A 19269-nucleotide genomic window follows, 5' to 3' on the forward strand; every position below is an offset into this window, starting at 1 on the left:
GATTTCGAAAGGTGAGCACAGCTGTATATCAATAATTCACAGCACCATAAAGTAACTGATGAGATAACTTTGGACTTTGTAAAAGATGGTAGATCAACACCAGCTTCATGAAATGTCTCCTCAAATCATCAATGTAGCAGAAATTCCCTGGAGCTCAAATAATTTGGTTTCCGCCTCTCCGCTCTGGGAGCTTGCTTTCTGAATGAAAGTCTGTAGTTTCTGACCTAAGGGCAGCTGCAGTCTGTGTCCTGTAAACATTTACTCTTGTGACGTTTGAATAGTTATCCCAGCTAATTATGCATGTTTTTGTTTTTTGTTTTTTTTGTACAAGGATATTTTTTCCTTCCACTTCACTTTTTATTACCATGTTTGGATACAGCACTCAGTGAATAGCCTGATTCTGTAGCAATTATCATCCTCCCCCGCCCCCCATCATTTATTTCTTTAACTTTTCAAATTTGCTTCTTGTATTTAAAACTTTGGCTCCATTTGAATATTTAGTCGATATCGAGCTCTTTGCGTCTGTTTGACAACTACAAGCTGTTATTATGCAGCAGACTGTGACCCGCCGCCCCTCGCCTGGGAAGCGCACGCACAGTGACGCACCGTGAGCTCACTTGACTTTGAGCCAGCTCAGCGTTTGTGCCCTCTCTTTCTCTTACACACACTCACACACACCGCAGAGAGACAGAGAAAGGGAGGGGGCGGGGGGATCCTCGCGTATACCGGCTTTGTGGTTTCCATCCCCTATCAAGCGTTTTACCAGCACCTGCCAGCTCAGCTCAGCCCGGTGGAGCCCATGACGATAATTATGCTCGTTTTCAACTATTAACTTCAGCTACATTCATTCACCGAACCGGTAAGTTTGCTTGAAGTTCCCTTTAAACGTATAAGGAAGCAGCTAGAGGTCTGCTGAAGTAGGTAGTTAAGTTTTCTCTTGAGGGATGTCATTCCCCACAGAGCCTGCGCAACACCGGCATCACCGTTTTTACGCATGATGGTGGTTTGACTTTTCTTAGGATTACACGGCTGGTCTGGAGTACAGCTTGTAGTAACGCGGTAACAGTAATTGTTAAAAGCTGATAGTTGCACTCCGGCTCAGAGGCGGCAAAATATTTTTTGAGGCCTTGAGGAATTGGGGATGAAAGAGTGTGTGTGTGTGTGTGTGGGGGGGGGGTCCACGCACGATTGACTATTTGTGGACTTAACACAACTTAAGAGGTGACTCACTAATTACTTGCATATAGACTATGAGAGAAGTTATATTGATTTACTTTATATTTTTTTTGCCTAAAAAATTAAAGATAAGAAATCTTCCTCATTATAAACTTGTTTGTTGAGTCATTAAAGAGAAAAAAAAAACATCTTTTCAACTGTCTTCTGGTTCACAGGAAGCAACGGTCAAATATATTTCCATGGCTGAAATCGCTAAAATCACACATTTTCATAGCACAAGATCTCGAGGTCTGGCGTTGCAGACCCCTGAGTGACATAAAAGGTCTCGGTCCTCGTAAGCCTACCACAATGGAAAATAATCAGTTATGACAAAAAAAAAAAAAAAAAATTAGCATTCAAAACTCTAAAATGTTCAGGTTAGATGTAATTTTTGCTCCTTTGCTCCTGTTCTGACTAGCATTGTTACTCTGATCCTCTCAGAGCCCAAACACTTTATATTAGGGAATCATGCAGTGGTTATATGAGTCTCTCTTTTCTCCACATAGGGTTTCCTGTCTTGGAAATTCAAGTTTTTCCACAGGCCAGGAGTGGGACCTTGAGCAGCTTAAAGGTCCACCTGTACTCCAGGTCAGCCATGCTTGCTTTGTAATGTAATAACTGTATCTTAAAGCTCTCCCCATGAAGTGGGGAGAGTATCTCATGGTGCGTCGATATGGGTAGTCTATGTAATGACCTCACTTGCCATGTGATCCTCCTCCTCCTCACTTTTTAATGAGGTTTGTGGTCCAAACTTTGGCTCAGACTGTATTGTTGAGTATCGTTGGCTTGGGTGCATCTAATCAGTTTAGAGAGGCCAGCTGTAACAAATTAAGGAATTGTTAAGTATAAAATACAAAAAGAACATGTTTTTTTGTTGTTTTTTTTACAATATATTTTTACTCTTGTATTTTGTCATTGACTTTGTCTCATCATTTGCCATTTCATACTACAGTGGTTTTGGCAGGATGCTCTACTGACCCCAATGAGCATGCTCACACTCATTAATCCACCCCAGATGAGACTGTCATCTTTAGCAGCGGGCATCCATTGTCTGAGTTTAAATTCCAACATGTTGGTTTCAGTATGAGGCTTTTGACCTCTCCGTTTCTCTCACATATCTGGAGGCACACACACACACACAATCTGCACACATCCATCGGCAGAGGATAGTGATATATTAGCTTTCCAATAAACTAATCAAGGATTTGTAAGTTTTAACTAAGCCAAAACAGTCTGAGACCTTGCATACAAATCAGCCAGGTCTTTATTAAAAACAAAGATCTCTGCCACATCATTTAGAGGAATACTGTCATACACACAGGATTGGTTTCAGAAAAAGTTTTTGAACCCACACAACATAACAAATGCATAGGGAGCGAAGCTAAAATCTATGTCAATGACAAACGATAGAGGGGAACGTCGCCCTCATTGCTGCAAATGAGACCCAAATTCTTCTATCCATTTCTTCCATCATTCTTCCATCAATTGTTAACAAGATACTTGGGGAAAAACCTGGCCTCTGGGGTCAATCGGAGCCACCTCGTCTTTTTTCTGGTCTCAGACTCAGAGGAGCTGTCTCAGGGAAGCGCGGATTAATTTCAAGAAAGAGCTTAGTGTGTTCATTTGAAGTGCAACGTGAGTTTTAGTTTGGAAGGATACACTCTTGAGCAGTTTTCTCATGAAAAGAAGCGGAAAAATTCAAGACAGCAGGATGAAAATTGCACAAGCAACACAAAATGAAAGAAAAGTATCAGCATCACATGATAAACAGTACACCCTAAAATATCTCCGCTGCTCCAGGTGCTGCCCTCTATTTGAGCTTTAAAGAAATTAGTGCAGGAGATCCGTGACTGAACTTGAACAGGGTTATTTATTGAATAGACTTTGTTTTTATCTCCGATACCCTCTGTGCTAACCTTAAATGCTGGAGGCGATCATAAAGTTAGGTGGGCTTGTGTGCATCTCTGTCTGAGCGCGTGCGAGGCCATGTAAGAGTCAAAGACGTGAACTAAGTCCTAATTAAGCCATCAATCCTGTCATCTGTCTCCGCATTCTTTGAGCCAGTGTGGTTGGGAGTTGTGCCCGGCGTCCTTCCATGCCCGTGGCTTCACTGCCTGCCTCTCCAGTGTCAGCCGGGGGATCCTGTGCCAAAAGAAATTCCCTCTATATTACCAGTCAACAGATCCCGATCCAAGCTTGCTCGGTCAGCATCCACGCATGGTGAAAGGGCTGGATAATTACAGGGGGCAACCTGAACAGACGCAGCTATGAGCGTGCAGACAAACTCACCTCCTGATATCCTCACTCGCTCACAGCACACATGCAGGGCACACGCAGGCTTAATTAGAACGCTGACAAACACGATCTGTGGCGCATTTTCCTTCCTTTGCATTCTTCTTAAAGAACCACCTTTTTTTGTTTTTATTGTGCATGGGATATTCTTTTTCAGTAGGTGGGGAAAATAAAAGTCATTCTGCTGAGGGTTTCCATCATACTCTGTTGAAAATCAAGCTATGAGAAGTGAGTCACTTCCAGGATGTGTCTGCTCCTGGAAGTGACACAGGATGGGTAGCTGAAGTTTACCCAATGCTGAGCCTGGTGTGTTTTGTCATGTTTTACCGCTAGTTATCTTAGAAAAAACGCAACGGCAGCTACATACAAAGGAGGCATAAGCATAACTTTAAGAGTTAAGGCCATTATAAAAGTTCAATGTTTGGCTAATTAATTTTTTCTAAAATCACATCTGTTGTGCTTAGGGGAGACTGTTGTCCTTTTGGAACATCTGTTTATGTCTATCTACTGATTATTTAGGGGTGTAGTCAAAGAATATGCAGGTAGTAGATCTTTTTATTGTACCAGCAACCTGCAAAATAGGCCCTCAGCATAATGCTGCCACCACTGTGGTCTTTTTAGGCTTGAAAACCTTACTTTGAGTGCTCCACATGTACTTCTAGTCATTGCATCCACATAGGTCAATCTTTGTTTCACTTAACAGTGAATTTCTCCAAAAGGCATTTAGCTCATTCACATGGGCCTCCACCATTTTCAGTCCAATATCAAGTTGTTGGGCTTTGAAAGAAGATTTTCTTTCTTGGCCCTTCTAATTCATGGTTGTCCAACAGAAAGTGCCTGGTTTTTCTGCAACTTCCTCTAAATATTAGTGGCAGTGTATTTATAAGTATTTAAATGTGTGTAAATTAGAGAAAATCCACTGTAAATGAATATTTGTGTGCCAAATTTTTGTTTTTAAAAAATCATTTTGGTTGTTTTCATTTAATCATTTAAGAGTTCAGATGCACCAAGCAGAACCAATGCGGCGTTATTGTTCACGACCAAATTATATTACACAAGCGCACTTTACAACTCAGAGAAGCTGAAAAAAAAGCACATTTTCTGATTAAGGACAAACAACTGTCAACAAGGAATTTTATTTATTTATTTTTTATTATTATTATCTCTTTTCAAGATCTGCAGAAGTCACAAAAATAAGCCCAAAGTAAAGTCACCAAGTGAAACTTTAGAGTGTTGGGTCACCAGTTTATATACGGAAAGAAAACGTGTGTGGTTATTTTTTCTAAAAGTAAATAAACTCCTGTTGTTTTAGTCTTCCCAGCAAAATTGCTGATTTACATGTTGGCAGGAAATGACCCCTATAAGAATTATACATTATTTCTGTTTTCATAGTTTATTTTTCTGGACTGCCATTAACATAGTTCGTTTTAATATAGCATCTCTAAAAACCTTTGCACTATATGATTCAGAGTGAAAGCAGATCTTGCTTGACCCAATAACCTCCGCTCTCTTTCTGACCCATCTTCTTTGTCACTCTCTACTGTATCCTATTAACTCACGCAGGTTTTTTTTTTTTAAGCTAAAGAAGCAGGGTCTGGTTAAGGACAAGTAGTTCTGGGAATAACCACAATCTACCAGTCGGACCTGCTGGTGACCTGCTGCTGGCTTTAAGCTGCCAGAGCAAATCATATAGCACATGCGAAACAAGTTCTTTATAACAAGGCAGAAGTGAGTGGGAGAGCCAGGATTTTTTCTGCGTGTGTGTGTGTGTTTGTCATGTTTTGATGAGCATGCAATCCCTCATATTTAAAGTGCTCCAGATAGCCTGCAGAGTATTTTCAGTGTGGCAGAGCGGTGCAGGAAACTGAACCTCTCATTTCTGTTAGCTAAAGTTATTGAGTCAAATTCAAAGCAAACCGTTTTTAGACCTTTGAAGATATGTTGGTGGACATGTGCTTGTCTGTGGTTAGTTTTTTTTTTTTTTGTGCTCATTGGGGGCAAATAAAAGGGCTGTAAGATTATATTGTTTCACCTCTGTCAATATTATTTAATTCAGATAATGACTCATTTGCTTTTCACAGACGGTGCTTATTAAGGTACTCTGGTTAAGGTTTAAATTGTGATGGTTTGGTGTTTTGCAGTGGTTGGTACCTACAAAATGGTTCAATGAAATACAAAAGAGGCATGATCAGGAAGAAGAGTGTTTTTCTGTGAAACTATTTTCAGGCCTAAGTGGATGACTGGCTCATCAGCTGCTTCAAGTTTCCAAACAGTTATCATGGATTTGGAGAATTACTGCTTTGATTCCAGCTTTTCTCCTGCCACAAATCGAGGGGACTAGAATAACACTGTATAAATCTAGTCCACCTACCATTTAAGTTCACTAAATTATCCCAATATTTATGCACAGAAAAGACTAGCATTTGAACAGTTTGGTAGTTATATCTCTCTTTCTTTCTGTAAATCTTGTTCCGATTTTGTCTCATTGTTTCTGTTTCAACCACACATCTGTTTTCACTCTTTGCAAACGTAAATATTTAGAGATGGATGACTAATGGGGATGACATGGTAAAAGTCCTGTTTTCCTCACCTGAGGTCAACTTCTTAAAAAGATTTCTCCCATGACTAAAACAATCATTAACTGAATCCTTCATATTTGTTTCACAAACTGAAGCAACAAGCTTAAAGGGCTATTTTCACACGTAGGATTGAGAAAATAGGATTTGTTTAGTGTGAATATGTCCTGACATAATGTAATTGTAGACTGTTGAAGTCAACAAAAGCAGAGCTGATTTGGATCATCATCATCGTTTACACTGATAAAAATAGCTGTGAAAGAAGGTTAAAGACCAATTCATAAAACAAGTTGGTTATAAATAACGATTAGTCTCTCATATAGATATATTTTTTTTTTATAAAATTGTCTTATTATTATTTTACATATTTCTCACACGTTGCAATTTCAGTTGTTATGGAATATTTTGTTTTGAAATCAGCTTCCTTATAATCGCCTTTGGTTTGTTTTAATCCCCGAGCCATTTGTTTATTTATTTCTTTATTTTTTTAGTGACGTCAGGATATTTTTACACCTTTTCAAAATGAAATGTGAATCTGGACATCCACACTGCACAGAACACAGAAATTAAAATAACCAAAATTTTAAATAAAACTAATTTCCCAAAATTTCATAATTATTGTACATTTCAAGACTGATACAAAGCAGCACAAAGGATTTCTGACCTTATGTTGACAATAATAATGTAGCGCTAAACTTATAACCTCCAATAAAATGTAGAATCTCTTTTGTAATGATGGAAAGCCAGGGATCTTTTTTGGTCTTGATTGTTTAGTTTGCATGCTATTCAAATTGGAGGAACAAATACTCATGCACATCTGATTCTGAAATATTATCTTCTACAGGTAAGAGTACGTTCTACCCTTACCGTCTCTCCTCTACTCTCTCTGATCAAATCAGCTTCTTTTGTTACAACTGATAATGCATAGCGACGTATGCCAGCAGCAGTACAGAGGGCCTGTTTATCACTTCATACTGGTGCACAGATGCAGTGGAAATCATGACTGATGCGACACAGGCCTAGGAACAGAGAGGAAGAGTGACAGAGAAATCCAAGGACTAATGACACCTGGCCATTTATCAGACTTGCTTCCCATAATGAGATATTGTCTAAACACCAACGTACAAAGTGTTGGCGTAAATCAGCCTTTCTTTTGCCAGTAATGGGCACCTCCATGAAGCCAAACAGAGGGTATGGTTCTCCCGATCGCGTCGTTGTCATACATGTGCGTATTATCTTCACGTCCACCAAATGTCTGATGAATGGCAGAGTATAATTACCTTAAACCTTTCTTTTGCCACCTCAGTTCTTTTCCATTGCATTTTCCCACCGTAGAGAATAAGCTCATGCTCATGTGCATCACAAGGAGGTGTTCCCCAGGGCTATGACATTGTATGCGACTTGGTGGGTTTATTGGGCAGCCTCTACTGACGTCATTTGACGTACTTGCATCATTAGTACGAAGGAAATCTTTCTGTGGACATGGAAGTTTAGATAAAACTCAACATAGTGGCTCAGCTTTCTTGTCTTTGCTTTAAAGTTACAATCGAAGATAATATTTAAAGTTACAATCGTATATAATATTTTATATACGGTGCAAACCTTTTAACGTAATTTTTATCGTAAACATGTGGCATTAGGGTTTGAAACTGACCTACAACAGGATTGTTGTCAAAATCCTAAAACGACTACTAAAATGACATTTAACTGGGGCCTGCCCAACATTAAACAATACTTCAAACCCGGCATTTCTGACACTTAACAAAGTCTACCACCAGAGTGCAATGACTGAAGCTCATCCAAATCATTGGAGTTATGGCTGATCTGGTTCACAACCACAGTGGAATGTCCATACCTCATTGACAGAAAGATTTAAACCGAGACTTGCAACTATAAGCTTCACATATGTGGTTCTCACTCACGGTGCGAAATAAAAATATAAAATAAAGACAGCGGATAATTATTTGTTTTTGGGGGGGTTTTTGTAGAAAATTTTCAACCTTCATACTAAGGATTTTAATTCACATTAAAAAATTCTGAGAAATAATACATTTATGTAAGCAAAATATGAATAGTCACAGGAAATATGTATTTTTCCCACAATGCATTGCGCCTGTTTGTATGGAGAAACAGTGCAAGCAGAGCTTCATTATACCACCCACTGGCTCTTCAGTGTTGGTATTTTTTGTGGAATATACCAACACTGAAGAACTCAGTGATCACCGTTGGGACTCGACTTTCTGTAAGTGTTTGACTTATGAAAAGCCAAGACAGCTTAAAAAGTGACTTGTCTTTGCAGCCATTGTGCATGACCTTCTGAAAACAGTGAACACCCTGGACAAGTTCACACTGTCTCATAATCTAAATCTCTACAACTTTTCACTTCTTAGGTTGTTCCTTTTACAGATGCAGGTTGAATAGTACAGGATTTTTTTTTTTTCATTAAATTTAGAAAAAGCTTAAAAGTGGTCTTTTTGAGTTTCATTTTTAAGTGTGTCTTCTCACAAAAACCTGGTGTTATAGCATGTATAAACTTTCATAATTCCCAGATTTAAAAACAAAATATGTTACTTATTTACTTACAGACTTTTATTTTCATCAAAACACAATTCATTGAGTCGGACCTATTCATTGTAATACGGCATGTTTCAGTAAAATATCCAGAAGACAAAGTCTCATAGGGACAAATGCAACAATGCTTCATAACGTGGACTGTAATTGTCAAATGTCCTTGCAAGGTGTCGACAATCCTTTTGGTATCTGCTGTTATATAATTGGAAAGTCGGAGAAGTTGTTGTCGTTGGAGCTTTTATTTGCAACTAAGCTGTTTCATCAATCTAAGCTCTACAGTGTGTTCTCATTAAGACTGTTTGCCAAACAGATGCTGCTAGATGTCACCTTAAAAAAAAAAAAAACCTACTGGGGTGCCCAGACTTAATACCAAAATGTAAAATGTCTGGTGTCCAGCCGGAGTCTCCTCGTCTGTCCAACAAAGACAGCTCAGTGCCAACTTTGAAAGCCGACAGGGTGTTAGCCTGACCCATGATCTTCCCCCGCTGCTCCGTCACCTCACATTCAAAGGCCTGGAAGTTCCACTCATTCTTGTGTTTCCTGTTTTGTGGTCCCGTCCCTCCTTCACAGCTTCATCCAGGAGGATTTCTCAGCTCAGCTGCGACATGACATCAAGAAGCCAGAAAAAGCTCCCAAACACGTTTTGCCTGTCCTTGCCTCCAAAGCCACCACAGAAGGGAATAATGTCCCTGTTTTTGTCAACCTGTTGACCATTGCTTCTTTATTAGAGCTATGTTTAGCCCTCCTGAACAAAACAGAAAATTTGACATGTCATCTGACGTCGCGGCGGCTTGTTATTGGGATGCGTCAAATGGCAGAGCAGAAGGTGTCAGGTAATTACTGTTTTAACGGCGTTTAGGAAAATTCACCACCAGTCGCTCTTCCTCCTCGAATGTGTTTTCTGGAATTTGACTTGTGTTTTGCTGTTTCCGTCCCGTCACATAAAATGACGACAGCACTGAGGGTACTGGGCAAAAATGGGCATTTTTGTTGTGTTTGCTGAGATATTCTGAGAGGTGCTAATATCCTGGTTGTATGCCACTTTTCCACCGCCTCCCACTTTGTATCTGTCGCTTTTGTCTGCTCTCTACTTCTCGTTCCTCTGTCTGTACCCCCCAACCACATGCGCCCTCCAAACCGAAGCACATGGCAGACCCTGGTGTAACTGTCATCAAAGGCAGGCTTTGAAAAGGGAAACACAAAAATTGCAATTATATAGGACTGACAGCACAGTCAGGCCAGCAAGGACGGAGAAGGCACGTGGAAGACGAGTGAATGAGTTCAAAGATGTGAGACAACGCTATAAGAAGCAGACAAAGACCTCAGACTTCTTTGATTATGTAAGCTTTGTGCTGAAAGTCTGTTTTAGTCATGCTTCCAGACACGTTTTACCTGCAACAGTAACAATTCATCTTATTTGGAGAGTGTCTTAGGTTTTGTTAGAGACCATTGGGAAACAGCATCACAAACCACCAGGAAACATGCCATACTGAGTCCAACACATGGTTAGGGTATAAAACAGTATCGAAGTAGAGTATTTATCAAAGATGCGGCCAAATCGCCAATTTGTTATGCTTGCCACAAAAAGAAAGAAAGAAGGAAAGAAAGTTCATACACTTTTTTGTTTCTAGTTCAATACCTTAAGTTAATGCAAAGAAAAGGCATATTTCAATCCAAACAGTGATTTAAACTCCAACCACCAACCAAAGACAATCAATTTTGAAGCTAGAGATTTCCTTCATAGACACTGAACCAGAACTACTTGTCCAAACTAGACTGGGTTCTCCAAGGCAAATGTTGGAGTCTTGACCACTGTCATAAGTTCAGTAAGCAAGTAGCTCACTATGTAATATGTGGCTACCCAGAAGGAGACCTTGTATGCTGGCTTTGATGGAAGCGCCCATTCCGACTGACAGAGAAGTAAAATCATAGTTAGAAAATATTAGATAGCATAATTCTTACAAGATTCTAACAGAAAACCATGTTTAATTTGAAGAAAGCAAGAAAAACAGTTACTCCATATGACTTAATTTACTGACAGATGTTGTAGCAGCTCCCATCAAGCTCCGAAGAAGCTTACTTCCTAAAGCGTGATAATGTTTTACATATTAAAAATGTCACTTTTGAGAGGCAATTGTTTGGAAAAGCAAAGAACAATGTGCTTTACGAAGGCCAAGGCATTCAAGGACACGAGAGCGCTCACGTGTCTGTGAGTGCAACTGAAGTCCGCATGTGACAGTCCTTTTGTAGTGGGTTAGTTGGGAAAACCTCAGGCAAACTGGTTTGTAAAAGCGTCACATTTACAGACACTGGAGGCTTTGATTGCCTCCAGTGTTGCAGTGGTTGAATAAACAGTTTTGGGGCACTTCTGTATTTTTTTTAAATATAGATACTTTCTACCTGCAGGTGTTTTTTTGGTTTTTTGTTGTTGTTTTTTTTACAGAATCCACCTTCTGTCACCTGACTGATTAGCAAGTCCTATATCCCACCTCTATACTCAGCCACTCAGCTGCAGATGAAGTACTGCTGCCTCAGTGCTCTGCTGGAGGTCAAACGAGGTTCTTTGGAGAAAGCCAGCATTCCTGTAGCCATGTCCAATTTGTTACTTGACACTTTCCAAAAACAGAGGCATTTAATTGCGGGTCCCGTTTTCGTTTTGCTCTCTCTATCATTGCCGTTTTATTGATCCGTTTTTCAAAATTTTCAGCTGTATGCAATGTTGCATGCCTGGAGTTGTGTGTAAGTGGATGCTGATGTCTGTGCACATGTCTGACTTGTAATTAGCTTTGTGCTCTGGTCTGTATGGCATTTTAACAAATGCTTCTATATTTATTTATATGGACATGCTATCAGACTGATGTTTTAGCAGAGTAACTCCGTCCACCTCCTTTGCTTTCCGTCCCTTTGGATTGGGGCTATGTTGTTTTTTTAAGCTTTTGTGGGTTCTTTGTTCCCCCTTTATCTTTTTTTCAGTTCTTGCAATTCTGAAAATTATGTCTCAGAAGCTTTTTATTGGCACAAGGATTTTGTCTCCCAGACTGAACTCATAAATGCATTATAATTTTTATTTTGCAGTTTGTGTAAGACACAGCTTGCCGTTGGCAGGCTCCGTACCATTCAGATGTTTGAGTGTGTCTTTGTGTGTATTTCCCCTTTATGAACAAGCCATGTGGAAATCAGTTGTGTAGATGCTACATACATATAATACTGTGCAAAGGTTTTACTCCTTATTTCTTTATTCTTTGCTTCCAAGAGGCTATATTTTCTTGTAATCTTTATAAAGTGGTTCTGATTAATAAATCCCTAAGGATGTTTCCGTAAAATAAGAGGAAAGCGGACAAGTGGAAAAACATTACTTAAAAGACAAGTTTTCAAGAAACAGGAAGACATTCTGACACAGGTAGCTCTCACCTTCCCAAGAAAAAAAGTAAAATAAAATAAAACATAGCCTGAAGATAATTGGGGTACTATAACGTCTTCATCTCATTAATGTGGCAATTGCACAATAACCGGAACCGGACGGCCCTGGTGTATGATGACCAAAACCTGGGGATCTCTGCGATCCATCTTGAAAGGAGTCAGTTGAGGTAGTTCAGATAAGGATTTCTTCTGGTTGTCTCTCTCTGGTTGTTTTCAATTTATGTCTAATTGAAAGGGAAGGAGAGCTCTAACTCTCTGGAGGAACTAAATTTCCAGAATAAATAATTAAAAATGTGTTGATTTTCTTGTTGGGTACCTGTGAAAACATGTTTTTCTACTGGCTTGATGGTTAAGAGCATCATTAAACAAGTATCACCCACACACATGCACAGTGTGCAGGTTGACTGTTTTAGCAGTGACAGACGGGGCATGTCCAGAGGGTGTGTGGGGTGTGTCTGTGGTCAGACTGACCATATAAGACACAGCTAGATACTCTAAAGATTTTCATTCAGCTGCACTGAAGAGTGCAGATCTCGGTTTTGACTCATTTCTGTAACTTCTTTTCATGCTTCATTCATTTCATTTTATTTCCGGTTGAAGAAGAACTAGTTTGTCTTTTTGAAGCTTTATTTTCAGTGTCTCTCAGAACATTAGTTATCAAAGTGTGTGAGTTAGGGAGAAAACTGCAGCATTTTTAAGTTTAGTATTGATTCGGTTTTATTAGTCAAGCATCCTTGCTGGGTTGCCTCAGCAACCGTGTGGGTCCACTGCAAGTCTGGGGTGAGTATGCAGCTCAGCTGGATCTTCCTGCTCTCCTTCCTTAGCATTATCTCTTTAGTTTGGTTTCAATTCTCCTACTTTTAGCCCACTTTGTCATCTACTGTTTGTTTTTAGGGAAAACTGCACTTAGAAAAGCACATACCTAACATTTTTATATATATCTGTTATTTTTCCAGGAACCGCTCACAATTTTCCAAACAATTTGTGCAGAAAAAAAAATAAGAAATCTTACAGCAAACACAGACATCAGTTTGCATTTTTTTTTAAAAGTAACATCTTAAACCACAAAGTACCTAGCTGTTTAGTGGCAACTTCAGGCCCATCATGATAATGCCAGGGTTTTGCAAATTCATAGCCCTGTAATTGTGGCTTTAAATGAGAGATCTGTGCAGAGGAATTTCTCTCTGCAAATTTTCATGGTTTATCTTGACATTTGGCCCAATTAATGATGTTTTAGTGCAGTAGGGATGACATTTAGCATGTTTTTTTTTTATCACTAATAACATTCTGGTATCAGCTAAAACATTCGGGATGTTATGATATTTGTGCATGCTTATGCACACCCATTAAAAACAAGTAATAATTAATTTCATGATGGCACCTGTCATGCAATTCAGTAGATTAAGAGGGAAAAGTGAAGAAAATGAGTCAGTTGATTTGCTGCATCATGGTGATTATAATCAAATTTTTACATTTGATTAGATGTTTAAGTAATTTTTTATTTCAAAATGAAAAGGTGTGTTTTGTCAACCCCTATAATTGAGTTTGGGTACATGGTATTAAAATAGGGGGTCATATCTGGAAGTTTTATCACATTTTAAAAGGTTGTGATAATAATCATAAAAGTTGCTATATGCATATTAAGCTTTAATCATCATTGGTTTGCTCATATGCAATTTTTCCCATTAATCTGTTAATCTGTGAATCTCAAATCTCCACTCCTGAAGCTTGGAATCAGAAAACACTACTTCCAGGGTCAGATGATGTCACGTGTCGAGAAAGATCTCGACAGCATGTGTTAGCAAATGAAGGTGTTGTAGGATGAATCATTGGATGAACTGTATGTGTCAGCATCTGCAGCCCAAAAATAGCTGCAGAAAATCCCTGGTTCATTCACAGGAGTACACAAAAAGCTTCTGAATCATAGTAAATGTTATTTACAGCTCCAAGAGGTGCTTCTTACCGATCTGTGTCCAGAGTCTCGACTTTTGATCGCTAGCAAAAATGACTCAGCTGTTATGAACATGTGCTGTACTTGTATGCTAGTTTGCTCCAAATGGATGGTTATATTTAAGGTGTCATGTCATATTTGGAGCTTTCGAAACGGTACATTTATGTCCAGCTTGTTTGCTCTGCTGCAGATCATATGCACATAGAAGAATACATTGAAAAAGATGAGGAACCACCTGTGCTGCTCAACTCTCGTCCTTCTCGCGGTATAATACGTTACTTTTGTATGTTTTAATAAACGCAAATATGTTTGCACCTCCCCTCACTCAGACTTATGTATCTTCCAGGTGATAGGCTGTGGTGGAACTGCAGCGGTGCAGTGTCGGTGGGGAGAAGGGTGTGTGTGTTTGCAATGCCCTGCAGGCCAGGAGCCATCCAAGGTGAGCAAATGAGCCACAAGAATAAATGGTAAATTAATTTTCTCTTGCCCGTGTTGTCCACTATGCTTCCTTCAATGCATCTCCCATTGCTTTTATAATCCAAATCAAATACAAATGTGATGAAATGTGCTTGTGCATGTTTTTATCCACAGAATATACAATAAAAAGTAGTGGGTCATTCACTAGAAACAAACAAACAAACAAAAAAAAACTATTTAGTTTTGAAATACATTTTATTAAATCCTTATATTAATGTAAAGTCTGTAAAAGTCAAGGAATAAAGGCCAGCATGTAAACTTTTTTGTTTTTTTTTGTTTTTTTTGGAGACTTATTTACAGTGTCTTTCACAAGTATTAATACCCCTACATCCTTCAAACAGCTTGTGACTATTCCACCATTTCCTGAACTCATGATGTGTATGTAGCCTAAAAACAAGTATAGTGACCAGAGAACAGTTTTCCATATCCACTACAAGGCTTTTGACCAATGTTAAACTGGACATCTTAATGCATTCTTTCAACAATAGGTTTCTTTTTGTAAATTTTTAGCTCAAAATAAGTTGAAGGTTGTGTTTGTGGAATAGCACAAAATGCGAAAAAGCTCAAAAGGCACTGCAGGTTTAAAGAGATCAAGAGTTGTTGCCTTAAATCAATTTTAATCACTTCTATTTACTGCCAAAAACTGTGTAAGATTGTATCAGTAAAATCATGAAGAAAATATAAAACACAAACTCTCCTAGCTAAAGTTGACATTGCACAGCACAAGAAAGAGGCTCTGTTGTGTCTTATTTTTCAGTTTTATCTCCTCGTGTTTGAAGTCTTTTCTTTCTCTTTCAGCCTTGCAGGCAGATCCAGAGTTCAGCTGAAGACATTAAATGTCAGTTCTGCCCACCTGGGAGCTTTTCAGACACGGTCGACTCTGAGCTCTGTCGTCCACACACATCCTGCGAGATCCTGGGCAGAAATGTTTCAGTGTCTGGGACTCTGACCTCAGACGCTGTCTGTGGCGACTGTCTGCCTGGGTGAGAACTGCCGCTTCTGTCTTGCTGCTGCTCCACATGCGCCCACGATTTAAACTCATCTCGTCTCTATTTCTTTGTTCCTTGTTTTGTTTTTGTTTTGTTTTCCTCATCCAGATTTCTCTCTCCTGATGGGGGACAAGTTTCCACTGAAAGCGGTTGCACGAAAAGTAAGATTCTTTGCAACCCTACATTTGCTCCCTGGTGTTTATAGGCATCTATTCCTCTGATTCATTTTGCAATTCTTGTCTCCGTCCTCCAGCAGAATTGCATGCCAGAAAGGTTCGCACTGTGGAAAAAGGTTCCTCCAGTGGGGCAGGAGGACCAGCCAACAGCACGGTGGTTCGAAGTGCCGAGGAAAAGACGGCGGAGTACGCTGTGTTCGCATTGGTGCCTGTCTTCTGCATAATGGGCCTGTTGGGCATCCTGATCTGCAACATCCTGAAGAAGAAGGGATACAACTGCACTGCTGAGAAGGACGGGAAAGACGAAGAGACTGCCACACCTCAGAAAGAAGGTGAGAAAGACAAAAAAGTGCAAAATTGACCATGTAATGTCATTGAATCCTGTAATCCTGTAACGATTGGTGCTGTGATGTGCTCTAAAGGCATCAGCGCTCAGAGGAAGCGAGGGCTTTTTTTTTTTTTTTAATGCCATACAAGGGTCAATTCAAGAGTCAACAGAGCAGAAAAGTTAAGATGGGAAAATCAAACGAGGCAGACAGAAATCAATAAAAGCTATTAAAAGTTTAAAGTGAGAGAAACTGAAAAAGAAAAAGGATTAAGGGTGTGGGGGAGTGGCTCTAAAACAAATATTGATTCATCACACCCACTCTCTGCACGTTGTACCAACTGCTTTTCAAAAAAGAACAGCCATCTTGAGATTGTATTTCTAGGCATAATTCTTAGCCTTTGACCCACTTACACGCAAAAAGAGCTTTGAGAGTTGTTGATATAAGGCAGTAATTGACATTACAATTACAGTGTCGAGGTCACCCTCACTGCTTTGCACGTAATGTGGTAAAAAGCACCCACTTCTCCTCCATTATTCTCCTTTTGGATCTGGCGCACTGTGGTTGTTGGGTTCTCATTCTTGCAAAACACATGGGATGGGTTGTATTTTCCACAGGGAGTTGAAAGGACAAATGCTGAAGATTTTATTGAGAGATGGCATAATAAAAAGGTTTATCTTATGTAAAAAAAAAAAACTAAAAAAAAGTTTGGATAGCCTACAAACTGAAACCTGATTGTAATTCAGCATCCATGAAAAACAAAAACCATATAAAAAAAGGTAATATTCAGTAATTAATTGCCTAGGTTGTTTATTAGTTAGTCCAAAGAAGAAATTAGAGGGCCTTTAAAATGTGAGCCTTAACAGATTTTAAGCTGGCTAAGCCGGCTTCTTCTGCTCTCACCTGATGGTGCAAAGCAGAGCCAAAGAAGTATTATGACCCAGCAGGAGTGTCAGCTGGGAGCTCAACAGATCCTGTTAAAAGGCTGTTTACGTCTGCACAACAGCTGTTGCTTTTAGGTTTCTTAGTGACTGACATGGAGGAAGAGTGGGGTCTGATTTCTAATGAATTCAATTAACAATTATTGCACAATGTGGGGGACATGCATGTAGAAATCATTGAACTTTCAGCCCCAAGATGGTCAGAGACTCAACAAGTATTACGGGGTTGGGGGACAATAGAATTGAAAACTGTGCAAAACTTCATATTAAAACAGTTAAAATGAAATAAAAAGCACATTTAGAACATAGTAATGAACATGTGTCCACTTTAGACTTTATATTAGTCTGATACTTATCTGTGTTTTTATGTTCTATGAAGTAACAGACCCAACGGATACCTTTTCTTGCTCCCTATAAACTTTGACAGGACGTTTCACTGAGTTGAACAGACGCTCAATGTGATTAAAACCCAGACGGGTGAGCATAGAGGATGCCATTTAATAGTGGCAAGTGCTTCAGGTATCAGCGATGTCTGGTTTTTGTGTTTGTGTAACTGTTGCCTCAAAACTTAAATTGCTCCTGATGCTGCGAAGGAAACTGAACCTGAACCTCGCTCTCTCTGCGGCTCCGTCGTTTCTTCCATCTCCTCTCCATTTATCATAAGTTTCAGTCGTATCTGGTCAAGAACCCGACACCACCCATCCCTCTCTCCTTTCTCAGTCAGATCAATTATTTAATCAGCTCATTTACCTCATTGTTAATGTCTTCTGTTTCATTCTCCTTGGCCAGGACTCTTTAGTTGCTTTCTGCTCTCAATTCTAAGACTGTTTCTATTTACAGTGAAAGAAAAGTTGCTAAGTTTAGTAATTTAATGTTTGAGGGATGCATTGAGGACTGGGAGCAATAACTTGCACATTCATTCTTTCGGGTCTTTTCAGTTCTTGATGTAGCTGCCTATGAATAGACTGAATTAATGTACTATGCTAAATGAGATAAAGGAGAGAAGGAGGGTGTTTATGCAGGGAGTCAGGTGAAGATGATGGAAAACAGGAAACTTGAGAAAGTGAGCTATGGAAAAAATTAAGAGCACGAAACAGAAAACCTCATTAACAAAACCTGTCCCTGTTTCTTTGCCAGCACTGCTACATTATGCTGTTGTTGTGACAGTCTGTCAGTCTCACGATGTCTTTGCTCGGCTAAAGTTAAACAAACGTCCTACTTCTGCACTTTTCAGACCGACTCTGTCAGGGAGAACACCCCAGAGGCTGAATTACAACAAGCCATTTGCCTTGCAGGACTAAAGCGGACCTGCTGGCAGGACTTATAAATTCCAGGTGTAGAGAAGCATTAATGGGAGTAATATCTCTAAATCTGTGTTCAGGCAGAGTAATGACTCATTAAAAACTCTAGTTCTCCAGTTCTCAGTCAGACGCTGCGGTTGAACTTCATCAAAGAGTCACGGTGTTAACAGCAGATAAAGAGTGCCACTCGGTGAAGGTGATGCTGTTATTTTTCCATAGCAACAGTCACTGTAGAGACAGAGCTATTGTTACGCTCTGACAACAGCCTAATGCTGCTGATGCAAGAGATAGAAATAAAACTCTACACGCACACACACACGCATATACTCAGAGATATTTCCAATCAATACAGTTGGAGTTCACACTTGGCTCAGTGTCGCTTGGCATTTCACACTACAGCGCACTGAACGCACCAACACACTGAGCTCTGTGTGCTCCAGTAGCGCTGAATGGAGGAGAACTGCTGAGTGAGTCTATTCTGTCCCCCCCCCCCTCTCCCCCCACAGGCCCTCGCTGCCTTCTCTCACTGTCCTCATCTATTATGGGATGGGGGTGGCCATGGAGGCATTTATATTCTTTGCAGTTAATCTGTCCTCGTCTGTCCTCATCAGACAGAGCGGCTCAGTATGAGTGACTTTGTGAATTTTGGGATTCCTTTAAAAAAAAAAAAAAAAAAAAGTTTGCATACTATTTACCCTCCTATATGGGAAAAACATTTCATCTGTGATGGAAAAAAAGGGTTATTTTTCAGATTAAAAACATATACTTTGCTTATCAGATATTTGATCACTTTAGCTGCTGGTTGCAGTGGTTGCAATCGTCTGTGTGTGAAGTGGGTGGGCTGCCAGATCTGCAGCACCCTCCAGTGGTGGGTCAAGGTCAAAACAACTGTGAAAAAAATCGTAGTAATTGTGTTGATATTTTATGTTACCAAGGATTTTACCTGACTGTCCAGTAACAATGGCTACTGTGATAAATGATCCCCTGCCATTGGGCGGTACGCTGTGATTTACAGCTGAAACCAGGTATTTACA

General features: G+C 39.7%; 1 protein-coding gene across 4 annotated transcripts; it reads left to right on the forward strand.

The window, feature by feature from the left end:
* The first annotated feature begins 669 nt into the window (after window positions 1-669).
* relt (RELT TNF receptor) lies at window positions 670-16145 on the forward strand. 4 transcript variants are annotated; one of them, XM_015045999.1, is made up of 7 exons: window positions 670-859; window positions 1722-1803; window positions 14216-14290; window positions 14372-14464; window positions 15301-15485; window positions 15600-15652; window positions 15745-16144. In XM_015045999.1, exons 3-7 carry the CDS (start codon window positions 14249-14251, stop codon window positions 16026-16028), a joined length of 657 nt encoding a protein of 218 aa, XP_014901485.1. In that variant the 5' UTR covers window positions 670-859; window positions 1722-1803; window positions 14216-14248; the 3' UTR covers window positions 16029-16144. The 4 variants fall into 4 exon arrangements, with proteins under 4 accessions (XP_014901485.1, XP_014901489.1, XP_014901486.1 ...); XM_015046003.1 differs by having other exon boundaries at window positions 15748-16144; XM_015046000.1 differs by lacking the exon at window positions 1722-1803 and having other exon boundaries at window positions 15745-16143.
* The last annotated feature ends 3124 nt before the right edge of the window (window positions 16146-19269 follow it).

Source organism: Poecilia latipinna, unplaced genomic scaffold (assembly GCF_001443285.1).
Source record: "Poecilia latipinna isolate Pla-1442-1.1 unplaced genomic scaffold, P_latipinna-1.0 Scaffold759, whole genome shotgun sequence".
Taxonomy (NCBI): domain Eukaryota; kingdom Metazoa; phylum Chordata; class Actinopteri; order Cyprinodontiformes; family Poeciliidae; genus Poecilia; species Poecilia latipinna.